The 17,593-nt window shown below is 41.8% G+C and overlaps 1 protein-coding gene across 2 annotated transcripts in view; it reads right to left on the reverse strand.

Annotated features, from left to right (window-relative positions):
• The window catches only part of igdcc3 (immunoglobulin superfamily, DCC subclass, member 3), an 83,250-nt gene that overhangs the window by 63,142 nt on the left and 2,515 nt on the right, over nucleotides 1–17,593 (reverse strand). For both annotated transcript variants that reach the window (XM_050065282.1, XM_050065361.1), the window contains exon 2: nucleotides 14,757–15,062. In XM_050065282.1, the coding sequence (XP_049921239.1) occupies nucleotides 14,757–15,062 (306 nt within the window). The remainder of the gene's footprint in view (nucleotides 1–14,756; nucleotides 15,063–17,593) is intronic.

A 17,593-nucleotide genomic window follows, 5' to 3' on the forward strand; every position in this document is an offset into this window, starting at 1 on the left:
ATGACTTGCTAACACATGACAGGAAACCACTTCTGTCGAGGAAAGAAAAAAAACTGACACATTCATAAATATGATTAAAGGCTGCAGTTGGATAGATGATACAAATTCTTTGATAAACTCATCTCATCCCCTGAGCAGCTACTGAAAGAGTTGAAACATCTCTTACGATGGATCTTAAAATTGCTACTGCATCACTTTAGGTGGAAATTAAATTAAATGTTTCTGTGGTGCATTCTGGGAGAAAAGCAGGCCTTGGTAACATGTCTATTAGGCCGGAGATATACTTGCTTTTTTGTGGAGACTGTGTCATGAACATAAGTGTTCACATACATGCCTATTTACTATGATCCCAAAGGAATCCACTCAAGGGCAAAACAGAGAACTTAGACAGTAAAGAACTTCCAGATTTGCATGATGTAAACAATAAACATGACAAAACAAGGCCCCTAAATGAAGCATGTTGTGTCAGTGGTGAATATGTATGTTACATTGCCCCTATCGTTCATGCACGTATTGCATCTTGCGTGCATGTAGTGTTAATTTCTGAGAACATGCACAACCAATGTTCCAAACAGACACAGCCATGACGCGCTTTGAAACCATCATTAAAAGCAAGTATATCGTGGGCTTTAGAGCTGCCAGTCTTCCTCTATAATCCCATTCAAATTTAAGTCCTTATCAATATTAACATTCAAATTATATTTCAATTTCTAATGCTCAAATTTAGCCTATTATTACCATTTACGATGTAGTCTGTGTTATGTTTTCTGGCCACTAGAGGGCATTTCAACATTACTAATTAACATTTGGATTTACAAAGTGGTATTAGCTTTCTTTGCTAAGTAATTGTTAAGGCACAAAATAACGTTAACTTTTCAACCTCAATTAACATTTTCAATCTCACATTGCTTCTTAGACGATCAGGGATAGCGATTTCCATGGGTGCGTCGCTTTCTGCCATTCCTGATATCGTTATGTAAGAGGTTAGCTCACTGAACGAGAGATTGTGACTCAGAGAACCTTATTGTTGATGAGACGCGAGAAGGGCGAGAATCTCTAACCGTATCGTGTCATAACTGGATGCAGCACGAGCAAGCATCAGTGGTAAGTAAATCTGAACGTGCTGTTTCCTACCGAAATGTCCTACAAAATCCTGTCCTACAACGCAGCGCTGTGTATTGCAATGTTTTGAGCAGAATTTTTGTTGGATGCTTTGTTTCTATTTATTCCCGTTGCTCGCTTTGAAAGCACCACCATGGATAAGAAATGGCTGATTTATAGGGTGAAATGAGAAGTTATCTGCATGATACCCCCAAATTTCACTAAAAAAACCTAAATATGGTCGCAGCTGGCTAGAGGGAGATCGCTGAGGGGCTAAAAGTTTCTGGTAAATAACCATAGCTAAAAACAACCTACTTGCTACTGGATATATTGTATGTCATTTCCATTAATAAATAAATAACTGCTTAAGCGTGGAAAAAGGGCATCTGATGCAAAGCCATGGTCTGATGCTTGCTGTTGCAGGACACAGTGAACACATTTATAGAAAAAAAAAAAAAAAAAATACACATTTGAACAGTAATTTCAGCATTGATTAGTATGAATTTGTTTTCTGTTCCATTTATATTCGACTCTGGAAATTCATTCTAACAGCCTAATGTCTACGTGTTGAGGGAATGCACACTGCACATTAGTTACTAGCATTTTATTAGCAGCAGCTTTTGGTATGTACAATCACTAACCATAAGCCCATGCAACAGTGTGCACATGTTCATGCCAGTGCATTTATTTGATGTTAAGCATAGGTAAAAATGTGCATGCTACAGTGAGGAATTACGAGTGTGGGGTCAGGGGAGCAGTTTTCCTGCATGTTCTAACAGCAGAGGCGTGCTTCTTCAAGCTAAGCGAGCCCGCCGCTGTTGCTTTGCATCCTGCTGCCTGTCGAAAGCTGCCCTTGAAACAAAGCTGCCGGGGTCGGGAGGTCACGGCACAGCATCAGAATGGAATGTTCCTTCCTGGTTCAAGGTCCAGCCTCCAGAGCCAGAGGGGCCCAGAGATCATTTGAGACCACCGACACATGCTCCATCTATTTTACTCCGCTTTCATCTACCCCTGCCTGCATGGTTTACTGATGGACGCTCGGACGCTCTAATCACTCAAATTAATGCTGCTAAGTCACCCACACTTTTACATAATGACCGAATTAACTCTACCATGAAAGAAAACTCAAATGAGGTGATTAGAAGTATAACTATACAGGTTTGTTTTATGGCACTGTAGGTTTGAATCAATGCACACAGCTCTTCAGGCTGCAATTATTTTTACTATCGATGAATCTGATGATTATTTTCTTGATTAACCAATCACCTCTTTGCTCTATACTGATTACAATTTAGTTAAGTCCAAGATGGAGTCATCATATGTCCTGCTTTGTCCAATCAATAGTCCAAACCCTACAGATAATATGTTTACTATGGCAGAATACAAGTTGAGAAGCTGGAATAAGGGATTGTTCAGATCAATAATCAAAATAATTAATTAATCCATTTGCTGCCTTAAGACTATATGATTAAGAAAAATGCTGCAACAGTTGGACTGATGGGTCTTACGTCTTGAAATCTGGTACTGGCATACTTAGGTCACAGTAAAACAGTTACAAAGTCAATAGTCAAAGTCAGGATATTTGAAAATGAGGAAAAACATGACATTGTGTTTATTACATTTTCCCTATTAATGTCTTTTACACTGCATATATGTGCATGTATTTATTCAACTTGTTATGAGGTCGCAGATATAAAATACTTGAACCATTGTCTAACACTATATGCCATCTTTGTGCCACAGAGGCACATGGGACTACTGTGGCAGGATAAGAAAATGGCTGCATCTCATTAACCATTTGACCAATTTAAAAAATGTCTTCAGATTTGAGCTTAGGCCACCCAGGAGAATATCAAAAAAACATATCAGCTGTGGGCACAAATGGGCTTATGTCATTGCAGGTTTTCTTCATAATTAGTAGTTACTAGTTGCTCTGATATCCGTCCGTAATATGTTGATTAGAAAGCACTCTAAATTACATCATTCTTAAGTCACAAATATCATAAATTTACACCAAATGCTACGATAATTTGTAGTAAGAAACAGGAATATTAGCCTCATAGCCATTTGATTCCCAAAAGTGGAACATGCTAACAAACTAGAGGCATTGCAAACAGGTTGTCAGGAGGAAATCGGCCATCCTAGAAATCTTTCATCCTATGCCAGCAGCAACCTCTTCTAATTGGTTCCTGTGGAATTCATTTCATCCCCGGTGACCGACTCCACACACACTGGAGCCTGACAGGCTTTTAACCCCAAACACTTCAGGTGTTCTGTCCCTTTGTGACAACTGTGGAGAAACTAGAGTAAAGATTGTTTTGTTTTTTTACTTTCAGTGTCGATCCCAATGAGATCATTTTCTTCACAGTAAATCCCTTATTTTTAGAGTTTAATTGTAAAGATGACTATAATGCACGCACACACAAAAGTACCCTGAACCCATTCAATCATTTACTCCCACAATCTCTCCCAGTATCGCGCTCGCCCTCCCTCATTATTCCCCTGTACACAAATAACAGTTAGCCTCCATTGAAAGTGAAAAATAAGTCTTCCAGCATGACGTTGGTCAAATAATAGCTTTAATGCAAAACCCAATCATTATAATTGTGTGAGGAAACAATTGAAATAATGCCACACATTTCCTCAAGCCAAGTCCAACATCAATCAGTCATGTAATGATGTATTGTATGAAACACGTCTGAAAATAACTGCAGTAATAGAGGCAAAGCACTATATTGTTATATAGTACAGGCTTTTATGTACAGCGACTAACTGTTCAGCCTTCATGGAAGAGCAGAAACACATGACAGAGACAAATAAATGTCCTTTCTGAGTGAGTGAAAATGTGCTTATTTTGCTCTTGTTCTTCCAGGCTGCTGCGTTGCTTGTTTGGGGAAAGGGCAGGGTTAGAGATGTGATGCTGTGGCAGGTTCGGGCCACCTTATTTCACTGCCAAAGCCAAGGTCACTGCCACTGCCCCGGGGCCAGCAGACAGGGGGATGGGTCCCCACTGGGGAATGAGCAGGAGGCTGAGCGTTGGAGGAGGGGAAACGTAATGGGAGGAGAATTTTTTTTTTTTTAAAAAAAGGGGAGGGGTATTCTGCCCTAGTGCACACAAAAAGGTCACCGTTTCCCAGATAAACCCCCCTCCCTGTCGTCCAGCCTCTCATGACCTCTGACCCCTCTGAGTCAATGCTGAAACAGAGGGAGAAGAAGGAGGAGGGAGGGCGCAAGGGGAAACACACCCACCCAGAGTCAGCGGTGACAAAAGGGGGCCTCAGCCGCAGCTAGCTGAGTCGGTCAGGAGAACAAACGCTCAGGCCACCGTCACAAAGCGGAGCCACCAGAGGCTGCACATCTCCACAGCCTCTGCCTGTTCCCAGCCACTCCACTGCCCTGCATTTCACCACTAACAATAGGTGCTGCTCCGCTCCGAGAGGTACCCCAACACACACAAACACACACAGGCTAGAGAGGGGAGAGGTTGCTGAGGCCCAAAGGAGAGTTGCTGCCTGCCCATCACTGACTGGCCTTTGTCTCCGACTCTTCTGCTTATTGGCCACCACTGAGAGATTTCCTGATCCCTGCTTAAACTAAATGGAAAACTGGACTTTGGGCCCCTCTGTATATGTGTGTGTATGTGTGTGTGTGAATGACTGAGGCAAAGATAACATTATAACACCATTATGTTTACTACTATCTCTACCACTACCTCCTATCTGTCCACGTCCTTACTACAAATTTCCACACATGCTAAACAAAATGTCTGCCAAAGGAGAAGACAGGAAGAGGGAGTTTTGGTGTTTTTATTGGTGGATGGTGCAGACCCTGTAAAGGCTTTTAACTGCCCAATCTGGCCATAAAGGCTCTGTTAAGTGTAGTGAAGCGCGGTGACGGGGCAGTAGCGAGAGCTAGCCAAGCCCCTAGTGAAGCCTGGAATCATAGGAACACCAACATACACACTCCATACACACCCCCATATCCCTGTGCCTCCCTCCTTAGGAGAAATCGATTCCCTGCTGACTAACCTTAACCTTCACTTCATCCTCATTTTGATCTCAACACTAAATCACGGTTCAAAATCTAAAATAGGATCTTAAAGAAGAACAAATTGTGACTTTTGTTTTCACTCTGGACGGGACTGGAATTCAAACATACTTTTCCGGGGGACCAGGTGACCAAGGGATGATGAAAAGACACACATGATGGCATGAAAACACAGGATTCATCACAGACACATGCTTGTTACAGACAAAACTCTCAGTGAGGGGATCATACAGGATTTGTCCAAATCAAAACAACTCAGTGCATCATTGCTGTGTATAGATTGGAAAGCCAGACTCCAGCATTTGAACACTGGCCCGACCCATCCAACCTTTGGCCCCGGCCTCTGCTCTCTCTGTCACCTTTCACCTCTATTATGAAGGAATTCCTCCCATGAGCCTTAAAAGCAGGCAGAAGGAATTTTAGGCCCCCTTTTCATTTGTTTGTTTGAGAATAGCTCGGGTGGTCCAGAGACATCCGGAGACCAACACAGACTTCATTACTTCGCCCGGCACACAAGCTCACGCCCACTGACAGACACACAGACAAACAGACACACACATGCCACACAAAATTCAAACAAGGTCGAGATCCCAACCTTGAACTTGAATTTCAACTAAGACCTGATCTTAGCTGAAGCTAGTGAACAGGTAAAGGCTTGCTGTACTGTTTACTTTGAATTTATCACACTGTCTAAAAAACACGTGTCATTGTTAGAATGTTTTTCAAAGTTAACGCTACTTTAAGGACAACAAAATTAAAAAGACATCTTCTGAATGGGCATTATCTGGATGATCAGCTTCAGTGTACACAGCTGATGAGAGCAGCTGCTGGAGGAAGCACCCTGTAAAGACAAGGTCAAACACTGCTTATGCACTTCAAGTTGCTCTGGGTAAGAGCTAAATATGTCAGCTAGATATCCGAAAGGACGAACATTTAAGAATGAATTAAACCGATCAAACAGTTACTGCAGTCCAGGAAGCTGATGATTAAAGCACTATTGGTTACTCTGGACTCTAATTTCATGTCTGTCTTTTTCTCTTAAACATGTTAGAAATGATTGTCTGAGTCCAGACCTTTGAATCCGCCCACTCCACCGAGTTGACTGATTCATCTGGCATCATGACATGAGGCAGCAATTTCTCTATTAAAGGTCCAGTGTGTAGGATTTAGGCGGATATGTTGGAAAATATGGAATATAATATAACAAGTATGTTTTCTTTAGTGTACAATCACTTGTATTTTTGTTACTTTAGAATAAGCCATTTTTATCTACATAAGGGAGCGGGTCCTTGTCCATGGAGTCCACCATGTTGCACTGCCACATTTCTACAGTAGCCCAGAACAGACAACTTTAACACTGGCTCAAGATAGTGCCATTCATGTTTTTGTGTCTGCCACCGTAGTTAGCTGCCCCTCCATACAGTGTCCTGAAAATACTGATTTTAAACGTGAAACTGCTTTATTTTGTGTTTTTATTGGTTTAAATCAACTAATAAGTTTGTTTTGAAAGGACGAGACCTCTGCGTATAATTTGGTTCCCAGTAAAAATCTCCTAAACAACGAACACTGAAGGAATCGAGGAGCTAACCCTTGGCACATGGAAGAAATTTCAGCTGGTTGCAATCTGCAGTCCTCACCACTAGATGCCACTAAATCCTACACACTGCTCTGTTAAAATAAAAAACAATCCAATTAGCACCACGGGCAGGACTTACATCACTGTTAAACTGTTGTCAAGCACTGTTAAGTGGTGCACTGCAACCAATGAGTCATGGTAACAAGAATGCCAAGCTCTTTAGACAAGATAGACGCTGCTATTGAGGCTGTTCTGAATCCACTTATCTTCGCTCCGATCAAAAAACCTCAGCAAATCAAGTATGTTGACATGGCTATACATCAGTGTAGACTTAAAATGATGTCAGATTTAGGGGGGGTTATGTTGGTCTCTAGTGACTGGTTAGGGAAAATGGAATCCCCCTCCCTCACACAAGATTAGTTAGAGTGGATGTAACGTCAGACTGAAGATGGAAACAGAGTGTAATGACTTGACAACTGTCTGATATCAGGAGCAAGAGAGATGATAAGTTGCTTGACATGATATAATCTTTACTTACATCCTTTTCTTCTTTGTGATTCTGTGGGTTTAATATAACTAAAATTTATATGTAATTTGTTTGGAATAGAATAGAATAGAAATAGAGAGACATATATTGTTGTATCGTATGTGTTGTTTTTCCTGGTTTTAAAGGTTGCAAGTGATATTATTTTCTAAACATCTCAGACTGTTCTAGCTGTTGTATTATTTGCCTTTACCCTATTAGTGATTATATCCACATTATGAACAGACTTACTCTGACTTGTATGCGTTTTCTATTTATGTGCATGTGTATGGATTTAGTATATATATAATGTACATATGTGTATTGTGTACCTATGTTTCTCTCTTGTGTATGAAGCACATAGCCACAAATCTTGTTTGTTTTTTAAAGCGCTACATAAACAAACACATAACATGACTCCATTTGCTATTGTATCACTCTAAGAAAGACATAAGCAGGATTAAAGCCATGTCAAACACGAAGACAGTGTGCGCCTGGAGGAATAAGCAAAATGCTATTTTGAACAGTTCAATATTTCCACCACCCAGCTGTTTCACCACTCTTCAGTACCCCTTCCTCTGTTTAGTGTCTTGATTTGCCAAGTGATGTTGTTTACACAGGCGGGTATTTTTAGTGCATAAGGGTGCAGCATCTCATCGCTCGCGTTATGAGGCAGCCCTCCTCCAACAGACGATTGTTATAGCTCTCCATGCATGTCTGTGCTCTGTGCATGGCTGAAGTCCTGTCAGCTCAGCTCAAGATTTAAGCACACTGGCAACCATTGTGCTCTTGATTTTGTTGTATTAGTTGTTCATTCCTGACATCTGGAGATAGAGGAGCATGAAATGAATGGAAATCTGCAAAGCAGGTTCAGGTGCGTGCCCTTTATGTTTCCAACCACGCAGCATAATCAGCACTGTAACAAAACACAAACAGTAGTTAATGTATTCAATAAATATTTGATTAGTAATTAATTAGAGAAGTGACTAAAAATGTGAGAATTGGTTCGGAAATCTGAATAAAATGTTGATGCATTTAATTGTTCCCCACAGTAAACAGTAAACAAAGGCAATAAAGCATACTGTGGGCAGTATGGCATCCCTTGGTGATTTTCCACTGCTTCAAGGTCAATGATGTGTCATCTTCAGGAATAATAGGGATTTGCTCTGCCCCTTCCCCACAGGAGAGTTGGACAGCTTAAGCATTTGTCAATGCAAATATTCAGGGCTGGCATTAGGGACGTTCAGTGTTGTTGTTTATTCAGCTCCAGGAGAAACAAAACAACCCATAGAGGACAAGCAGCATTTTTATAGGCATGAGAGAGGGAGACACACAATGAGACCGGCAGTTGTTTACCCTTGCCTTCGCTTATATATAACCATGGGAAGTATCGGAAAAGGACCCTTTTGAACCATTTCTGAACACAAGAAATAGAATCTCTTATTTATTGTAACCATTTCTAAACTGACATAAATAGAGGAGGCGTAATCAGGAAATGAGATCTGAGTATTTTGTCTGCAGGTGTACAGTAATAAACCTAGTTCTTGCGTAATTACACAGCAGAGGTCAGAGCTCTCATCCCATCAGCCCGCCTCATCAGTATAGAAAGGGGGGGAAAAAAAGCCCTTTCCTCCTCAATCCTTCTGACAAACTGGCGGACAGATGGAGGGGCGCTGACCACACAGCAGGAGGGAACACTCTGGTTTAACATCAGCCCACATACCTGCCCAAAGGAAGGAAAAGGGCAGTCATAGGCCATGTCCATACGTACTAATACTAATACCAGGTAATGTTTTCAAAACAGGAATATCAATGAGAGGAATGATATCAGCAAGAGGAGTGTAACAATGCATATTCTGTATTTGCTTTGTGGCATTAAATGGCAAAGCCATATGACTTTTTCTCAAAAATCTGGATGGATAAAGTGCCCCGATGTCAAACATGCGGCAGATCCTTCGCATGAACTATCTCGATTTTGCAAGGATTAGAAGAAAACACTAAGAGGCTTCAGGTTTAAATGTCAAAACAAGCGTATATGGCATTTAGTTGGCTAATCTATATGACAGAGAGATGACTTGCTTTGTGGCAAGCGAGCAGAGAAGAGCGAGGGTGGGGGGGACGGATCGAGGGCGGGGTTTGGCTGGCAGACAAAGGGAGCTACAAGGAGATGTAGGGATAGTGCTTCAGCATTCACCCAGGCAGGAGGCCATGAAAGGGGTGGGGACAGGAAGGTCGGAGGGTGATGGAGAGCCACCGTCGACCCTCCAAACACATGCACACGTACAAACACTCTCACATAAACTAACAGGAGCTCCCCATAAATCACTCTCGCTAACTGGTGTCTGAGTCGAGGAGCCGCTTGTGGCAGTTCATCCATGTAGCATGTTGCAACTTCTCATCTTCTGCCACATGTAGTGTGGATCAGACTCTGCCCAGTCGACGTCACACTTATTTACATTTACACCCCCGAAAGCAGTTAAATTCACACAAATGGGATGCATGGGTATAAACTGAGACACTTTTACAGGCATCCTGTGTCTTCTCCTATTTCATCCTTTACAGCCCCCTGGGTTCTTCTTTTTTATTAAAGTCTCATTCAGGAGCCTCCCATTATACCCGCAGTTCAATTCACCATGACCATTTCAGAATTAAACAAGGTGGAAATTATCATCCAGCAGCCCAAGGCTCCATTTCTATACTGAAGTAGTCAATAAAATAAATAACACATATAATGTACTATTATCATACCTGCATTTATTGTATGTTTTCTTTACTATTTGTGTTTTTGCCCTTCTCATGTTTGCACTGACTTTGCCTTTTCTCAGCACACTTCATATTGTGTTTGCAAATCTTTTTCGAATAGTCCTTGAGGTCAATTGCAGTCTCCACATATGAATAGGACTGGGGGGAAAAAAATAAATTATTTCCTAACAAAGCTTCAACTCTTTCCAATTAATTCCAGACAAACAGACAAAAGCAAGTCATTTCAATTGATCCTAAAAGCTATTTTGTAACAGGGGGGCTTTTGTGGTGTGTTGCCTGGTGACGCGGGTGTGCTGTGGGGGGAGGGGCGGGAGCCGTGGCCGGGCCCACTGTACCAGGCTTGTCATTCATCCAAATGATGAAAAGCTTCCTGAACGTAAGCTAATGAGGAGGTCCTAGAGAAACTGAGGAAAGAGAGGGAGAGAGACGGAGAGAGAAACCGACCATCAAAGAGATAACATTTAGGAGGAAAAAGGGGTTTCCTGGACCGACCGCCGATTTAGAGGGGCAACGGGGCGTCCGTACTATACCAGCCCCCGACAGTGAGCTCACACAAATGCTTGTCAAGCAAATAAAAAGTGAAATTTATGGAGGGAGGTAGTTTGGAGGGTAAGATGGAAGCTTTATCCACTGAGAGGGCTATAAAGAGGCTTCAGTAATCACACCACCCATTGCATCACAGTGGTACAAGTCAGAGCTCTGTTGTGAGAGGGACTATAACACAGTAAATTACCTCAAAAAACACAAAGAGAGCATCCACATTAACAAACACTTGGAACAGAAAAAGAAACAAACACTAGCTAGTGATCTTTGTAGGGAGAGCACTTACTTGTTTTGGGGCCATTTCTCTTCATAAACAAAATGAAAGCAGTTTATCCTAAATTATTTATGTCCAGTAAAGAAATCTGATGGGCCAGGAGAGGATATGAAATAGACTTGTGAATGTCCAAATCCCTGTAGAACATACTTCACCTCAAAGATTAAGCTCCTTTAAGACCTTATATTAAAGACCTAAAACATAATAGTCTGACAAATTGAGGCATGATCAGCAGGGGAGCACTTCTGATGTGAACCAGCGCCTGCAGGAACCTGGAGACTGAGGAGTGAAGACGCTGGGCAATGACGGACGATTAGCATTTTTATGAATGTACAGTGCAAAAATCATATATATAGCCTTTCCAGGATAGCCTCGCAGAAACACTGCAGGTGGGGAAGCCGTTATGCCTGCTTATAAACGCTGGAATTATGTGATTTTGCTTTATGTGACACAACAGGGAAAGCACAAGAACGCTGGAAGTCAACTACCACAACTAATGGTGCAATGAAGAGGGCACTTTCCTAATGCACTGCAAAACAATGTAAACTCAAACATGGTCAAGCCCACAGTGAAATACCAACATTACTGTTTTATGGAAAATCTTCCAAAACAGAGAGGGTATTAGTGGGTAATGACGGGTAACATGGGGACATTTACAACCACAAGTTCTTATCTCCCCTTTGAAGGGTCTCAGGAGGATTATTTCCACAGTGATGGCTTCTTGCTGCCTCGATAGAAGTGAGACTCCATTAACAGGGGACAGACTATCATTATAGCAGAGCCTCTACTCATTCAGTGCCTCGCCTTCAAAGACTGCTCAATACGACCCAAAAGTTCAGGGTTCAAGGGTCAGAATGGGAGCTTCAGTAATCCTTCAGTCCCCTACTAATCAATACAAGACGAGCGGAAACGCTGGAAAGGACCTGCAGGAGAGCAAAGCCCAGCCACAACAGATTATTTCCACCGTGAATGATTTTGAACTTCAGCCACCGAGTCTGAGGTGTGCTCCAGGTCAGGTTCATTCACTGGAATCTGTATTCACATCACAGCTTCTCAGATACACACAAGCAGTGGAGGATTGCTCTACGCTTGCATAATCCTTTACTTTTCGTGCTCATACAGTATTAAACCCATGAATTAAAAAAGATGTTTCTATTCTACAGCAATCTCTGGCACAAGAATTTCCTTCAGGATTAATGAAGTTCAATCTTATCTTGTGAATTTTCTGAATACTACATCCAAGGAATAATTTGTGAAGCATAAGTTAACAATACCGTAACATCTTAAAATAGGCTGTGATTATTTTATGACAACAGACTAATGAGGGACAGTGTTGCATGGTTTGTGGTTGCACTGCATCACAACTCTGTACTACACATTTTCACTTTAATCAATGCATTCACCAAATTAATATTCGAAATCCAGAGCAGGACATACTCAAAATCTGGCTAGCACTGTTCTCACTGAAATATGCATCAAACTTTAATCCATTTCAGAGTGTACACCAACTTAAAATTGCACCTTGGAGCACAAGTTGATCTATCTGGCACTCAAACAGATTCTCACCAAAACGTAAAATAAATAACGTGAATGCTGCCACATATTGAAGCCATAAATAATCCACTGTATGTCACTGCAGAACAAATCATCAGGGCAACTGTTATCTCTATTATTTTCTCTGCACCCTGTATAGGTGATAAACTCTGCATTCAAAAATCTATGTGTCTCTATTTTTCCAATGCTTTCTTACCAAAAAAAAAAAGAAAAAAAAAAAAAAAAAGTGAAATAAAAAATAGGGGGACCATATCAAAGACTTTTTCCTGATGCAGATTTCCTTTTAAAAAAGGTGGTCAAATAGCGCCTACAATCTGACCTTTGAGAAGAAAGACCCTTTGGGGAGGCCTTAAAAGGTTGCATGTGTTTGACAGCGCCAGCCACTGAGCCGAAGTGACTTTTCCCTTCGGTCAGTGAGACATCCATGCTAACCTCCCAATCCCGCTGAGTGGAAAAGCTGTATCGGCCACAACAGCACAGCAGTGTGCTGTCTACACACAGCCCAGGAATCAACAGGCTTCTGCGAGCCTTTGTCCATCTCTGTTTTACAGAGTATATATAACAGAGGCTTCAAAAAGTCTTAACTCAGCGCAGTGTGCGACAGTACAGTACCACTAAAGCTGCTGCTGCAGCATCCCAGCATGTCCACAGAGGAATGCGCACATCCTTGATGTCTTTGATTTAAAGTAAGTTGAGACACGCAGTGTATGTGAGTGAGAGAAAAGAGGAGAGGGGAGTATAGAGAGTCAGATCCACTCTGATATGATGAAAATGTTGTAAATGAACTATGGCAACAACGCTGAGAACTTAATGTTGAACAAGACAGACTTCAAATAATAGATCTGGTGGTCAAGCCAGAGAAGATTTATCTTGATGCCTCCACCACTGAGTGGGCTGCTGGGTTGCTTCGAGCTTATTGCACTCTCACAAAGCAGCTTGGAGACTCTCAGCATGAGCGCTTGTTAATGCTCAACTCCAAAGCTTGAATTTCTAAGCAACACTGTAGATGAGCATCAGAAAGTTCATTACACTCAAAGAATCATATTAAAATATTCAGAGGACTCCACAGCCGGGGAGATTCGGCACATTTACAGCACAGCAATACCCTCATGAGTCGGACTGGACAATATTTCAATAACAGTGTTTACGTTAGTAGGGAACACAGATCACAGCTTAATCAAACTTAAATAAGTGGCTGTGGCTGCAGTTTCTGTATGTCTGCATTGATCAATAATGATTCCTTGACACTTGACACTCAAGGCCCAGACAAACTACTGTATACGATGATAAAATAAGACTTTAAAGATAACCGAAATTAAGACACAGATTCAAAAAGTGGAATGAAATTAAAACCCAATTAAGATATCTCTTAAAGGAGAGTTGGATAAGAGGATCAATAACACTCTCATGTGTGCACATTAAATATGAAATAAGAGCCAACGGTCTGCCTGCCAGCATCTTTAAAGCTCACTAATTAACATGTGATGTCTAATTTGTTTTATCAGAACAAAAACCAGAGTGTGAAAACAGTATGTTGTGGTGTTATGGGGGGGAATGTGTTGGGACTATTTTCTGGACTGGCACAGTTACTTCCTGAACTTGATGTCACTGTGAGGTTGCCAGGCAACCAGTGGAGAATCTGGGTGGATTTTGTTACCTTTGGACAGGCTAGCTTTCTGTTCTTTATGCTAAGCTAAGCTAACTTGGTGAATATTGAACAGACAGTTGGTGGGGTGGATCTGTGGAATGGGTTGGGTGATGGGTTGAAGCAAAGCACAAATATAAATCAATTTAAAAAACGATACAAAAAAGAAATCTTAGGGAGTTATATGGTTGAGGAGGGGTTGCGTTAAGGGATGATTTTGTTTGTTTGTTAAATTATTATTTTTTATTAGTATTTTTTTTTAAAAACACTGGGTGGATATTAGGGTTGTAAATAATTTGATGAATGTGTATATATTTAATTTGGGTTGTAAATAAATTGGGGATAGTTGTTTGTATGTTTATATTTGGTTGTAAATTGATTTATGAAGTTGTTTAATTTATTAATAGATAAGTAAGAAATGGGTAGGGTCATATAAGTTTTACTTCTACCTGCTCCTTTTCGGACACTGTTCTTTTTTGTTTGTATTCTGTTTTCTGTCTTTAAATTTTATTTTTTTTATTTTCGAAATAAAATAAATTCATTCATTCATTCATAAGAGTGGAATTGATCTTCTCGTCTGTAACCCTTGGCAACAAAGCAAATAATTTCCCAAAAATGTCAAACTATTCTTTTAATTGGGTTTGGAGTGAATCCAGGCAACTTTTAAGGCCCCTGTAACCACATACAGCCCACACAAGTGCATCACTATAGGACAGGAGAAGAGACTTACTGGCTGCCTGAATACGGGCCTTGCGGCTCACCACCAGCCCAAAAGAATTCTCGGCCACGCACTCGTAGTCGCCCTCATCAGACGAGCCGTCGGATTTGGTCTTCTGGAAGTGAGCGATCAGGAGCGAGCCGTTGATGAAGGTGGTGTGATGCTTATCCTGAGTTAACAGCAGGCCGTTGTGCCTCCACTGTGTCGTAATTGGGGGGATGCCGTCCACTTGGCAGTGGAGCATGAGGGGCTGCTCCTGTACAGCGATGATGTCAGTGGGCTCCAGTGTGAAGGAGAGCTCTGCTTCGCACATCACACCTGAGGAGAGATACACACAAATGATAACTCAGTAGCTATTTCAGCTTATAGTTTTCCTCAGCAGATGGAGTTTGCTCAGTTGTAATGACTAACCTCCACTGAAGCTCCAGAAAAAGCTAACAGGTGAACTCTGAGTTAAGATTACAGGTTGAGATTCTGACTTTTAACGGCAACACTAAAGCTGTATTCATCAATCCATTCATTCATTTCCCATACATGCTTATTACTTTCCAGGGTCATGAGGGACTAAATAGCATTTTCATATCATCCCTCGCACCTTAACTAACAGGAAGAATGCTCAACATGTCATATCACTGGTAGCTGCTCACGAGGCCTTACAGCTCACAAATAAAAAGCGTTGACCGGGCTACCTCCAGGCTACAGTCACAAGGGAATTCACAGGCTATAGATCGAATGCACCATATGAGCATGTGTACTCTTGTACTATACACACAGGCACACATGCATTGCCTTGTATGTGCTGTAATCGATGGCAGAAACTTTGTCACTGTGATAACTGCGCTCTTTTTCATCACTCGACGCAAAATGATATGCAACTACTTTTTGTTGTTGTAGGGATGCTTTCCACTTTAGAATGACATGATTTGATTTTTCATATTTGCAGTTCCTAAAGAGGTAGGAGCAGGAGAACAATAAATAAAGGATGTAAACAGCCTGACCTGACTCGGTACTATAAAAGAGGAGCTTAGAGGGCTCTCTTGGTATCATGTTTCAGCGGCTGATGGACTAAGCACTACCAGTCTCTGCCCCAGGCCCTGGAATCTGGTGGGAGGGGGGCCAGGGGAGGGCAGCGGAGGGGGGGCAAAGCACAGGGGTCAAAACAGAGAACCTCCGGCTTCATCCCTCAAATTCCAGCCGAGGAATACTTCCCCTTAGGTGCAGACAAGGAATTCATTGACACACTCCTCCATGAAGATCACATATGGAGTATAATGCAAAGAAACATTTCCTCTCCCTCTCTTCTTGCTCTGTATCCTTTCTTTATGTGACCCCCCTCCCACCCAACCCCCTTTTTTTCACTCAACAAGCACGGAAAGTAAATGGCCATGGGACCAGAGAGACATCAGTGCTACCACTTGTGAAAAACAAGGGGGTGGTGGTGGAGAAATATTTAACCCTTAGCTGGCAGGCGGTGATCCCCATGCCTGGGCTGCTGCTCTCCAAAATGATGCTGGCCACAGAGCGCCATCTCCTTTGGTCCTACAGAGATCACGCTTTCACACAGGAAGCAGCCATCAAAGAAAGAAAAAAATAATACAAAGAGCCTGCAGCCATACATCCAGTCAGTCACACTTCATGTTACCCGGATGATTCTCAGATAAAGTAAGTATTATACACAGAGCCAAATGCTTCTGGAGAAATCTGAGGATGTGCAACACATGAGTGTTTTACATTAGATCATATTGACTGAAAGATACTGGAGGCTTTGTTTTTTTAGCTTTCAAAGCTGTCAAATGATGTTAGTCAATGTTATCATGCCTCGCAGCAAACAGGTTAATAACAGTTCAATGCTCAATGTGATACAATGCCATCGATTTGGGGTTGATTAAGCAGCTTTATTGATGTTGTATATACTTCCTCATGACTTCAATTAATCAGTTTCTTCCATTAGCCGGAACAATGTGAAAGTTCTTGGGCTTTGACTTTCCTAATGAATAAAGCATGTTGCTAGAGTGACTGGCTAATGCAATGCTGAGCTCTGGGAGGGAAGGTTACAAACAACAGTGTGAAACAGGCTAAAGAAAGTCATTTTGAAGATAACACTGAATCATTTGACAGATCCAAGGAGAAAAAGGAGATAAGAGGACAAAATAAACAGGCGATAGTTTAGGTTAAAGGCCATCTGTGTATGCTGAGCATCCAGAGTGTGTGTGTGTGTGTGTGTGTGTGTGTGCGCAGAGAGGAGAGCACAGCTGTGGAAACTGGTGGCGAGAACACCGCCTTTTCACAGAAACACATGTCCGCCGACATGAATCTGTACAGGCGTGGATTTTCATGGTTAGATAAGGAGACGGACAGAAACGCACACACACATCCTAATGCAGAGGAAAGAGACACTAGCATGTCGGATTACCGGGTGAGACCAGAGACAAGTGTTGGCTAAGTGTGGCTCATGCTCTGGCTTACTATTGACAGATAAGTGTGGCTGGCTGGCACAGAGGTTTACTGCTGCAACAGTAAAGTTAGGATCACACACCAGCAGCTACTGACAGACAGATGTAGTTAGCAGACATGAGCACGACTGACACACCACAGGCATCATACAGGCAGCTAAGACAACTGCTTGGCATCATATCATATGGTGCGTTTATGAAAAAACTGCTGTGAAATGGTCAGATTTAGTATCTTATAAATGCTACTGAACATCGTAGAAAAGACATTTTGTTATAGATTTGGAGTTTTTATTGCTAAATGAACTGCTGTGACTCCTTACGCTCTCAGCATCCATCTGTTGCAGCTCACTCTTCCTCCCCATAACAATACATACAATATCCTTTAAATTACTAGTT

This window comes from Epinephelus moara, chromosome 1, assembly GCF_006386435.1.
Source record: "Epinephelus moara isolate mb chromosome 1, YSFRI_EMoa_1.0, whole genome shotgun sequence".
NCBI lineage: Eukaryota > Metazoa > Chordata > Actinopteri > Perciformes > Serranidae > Epinephelus > Epinephelus moara.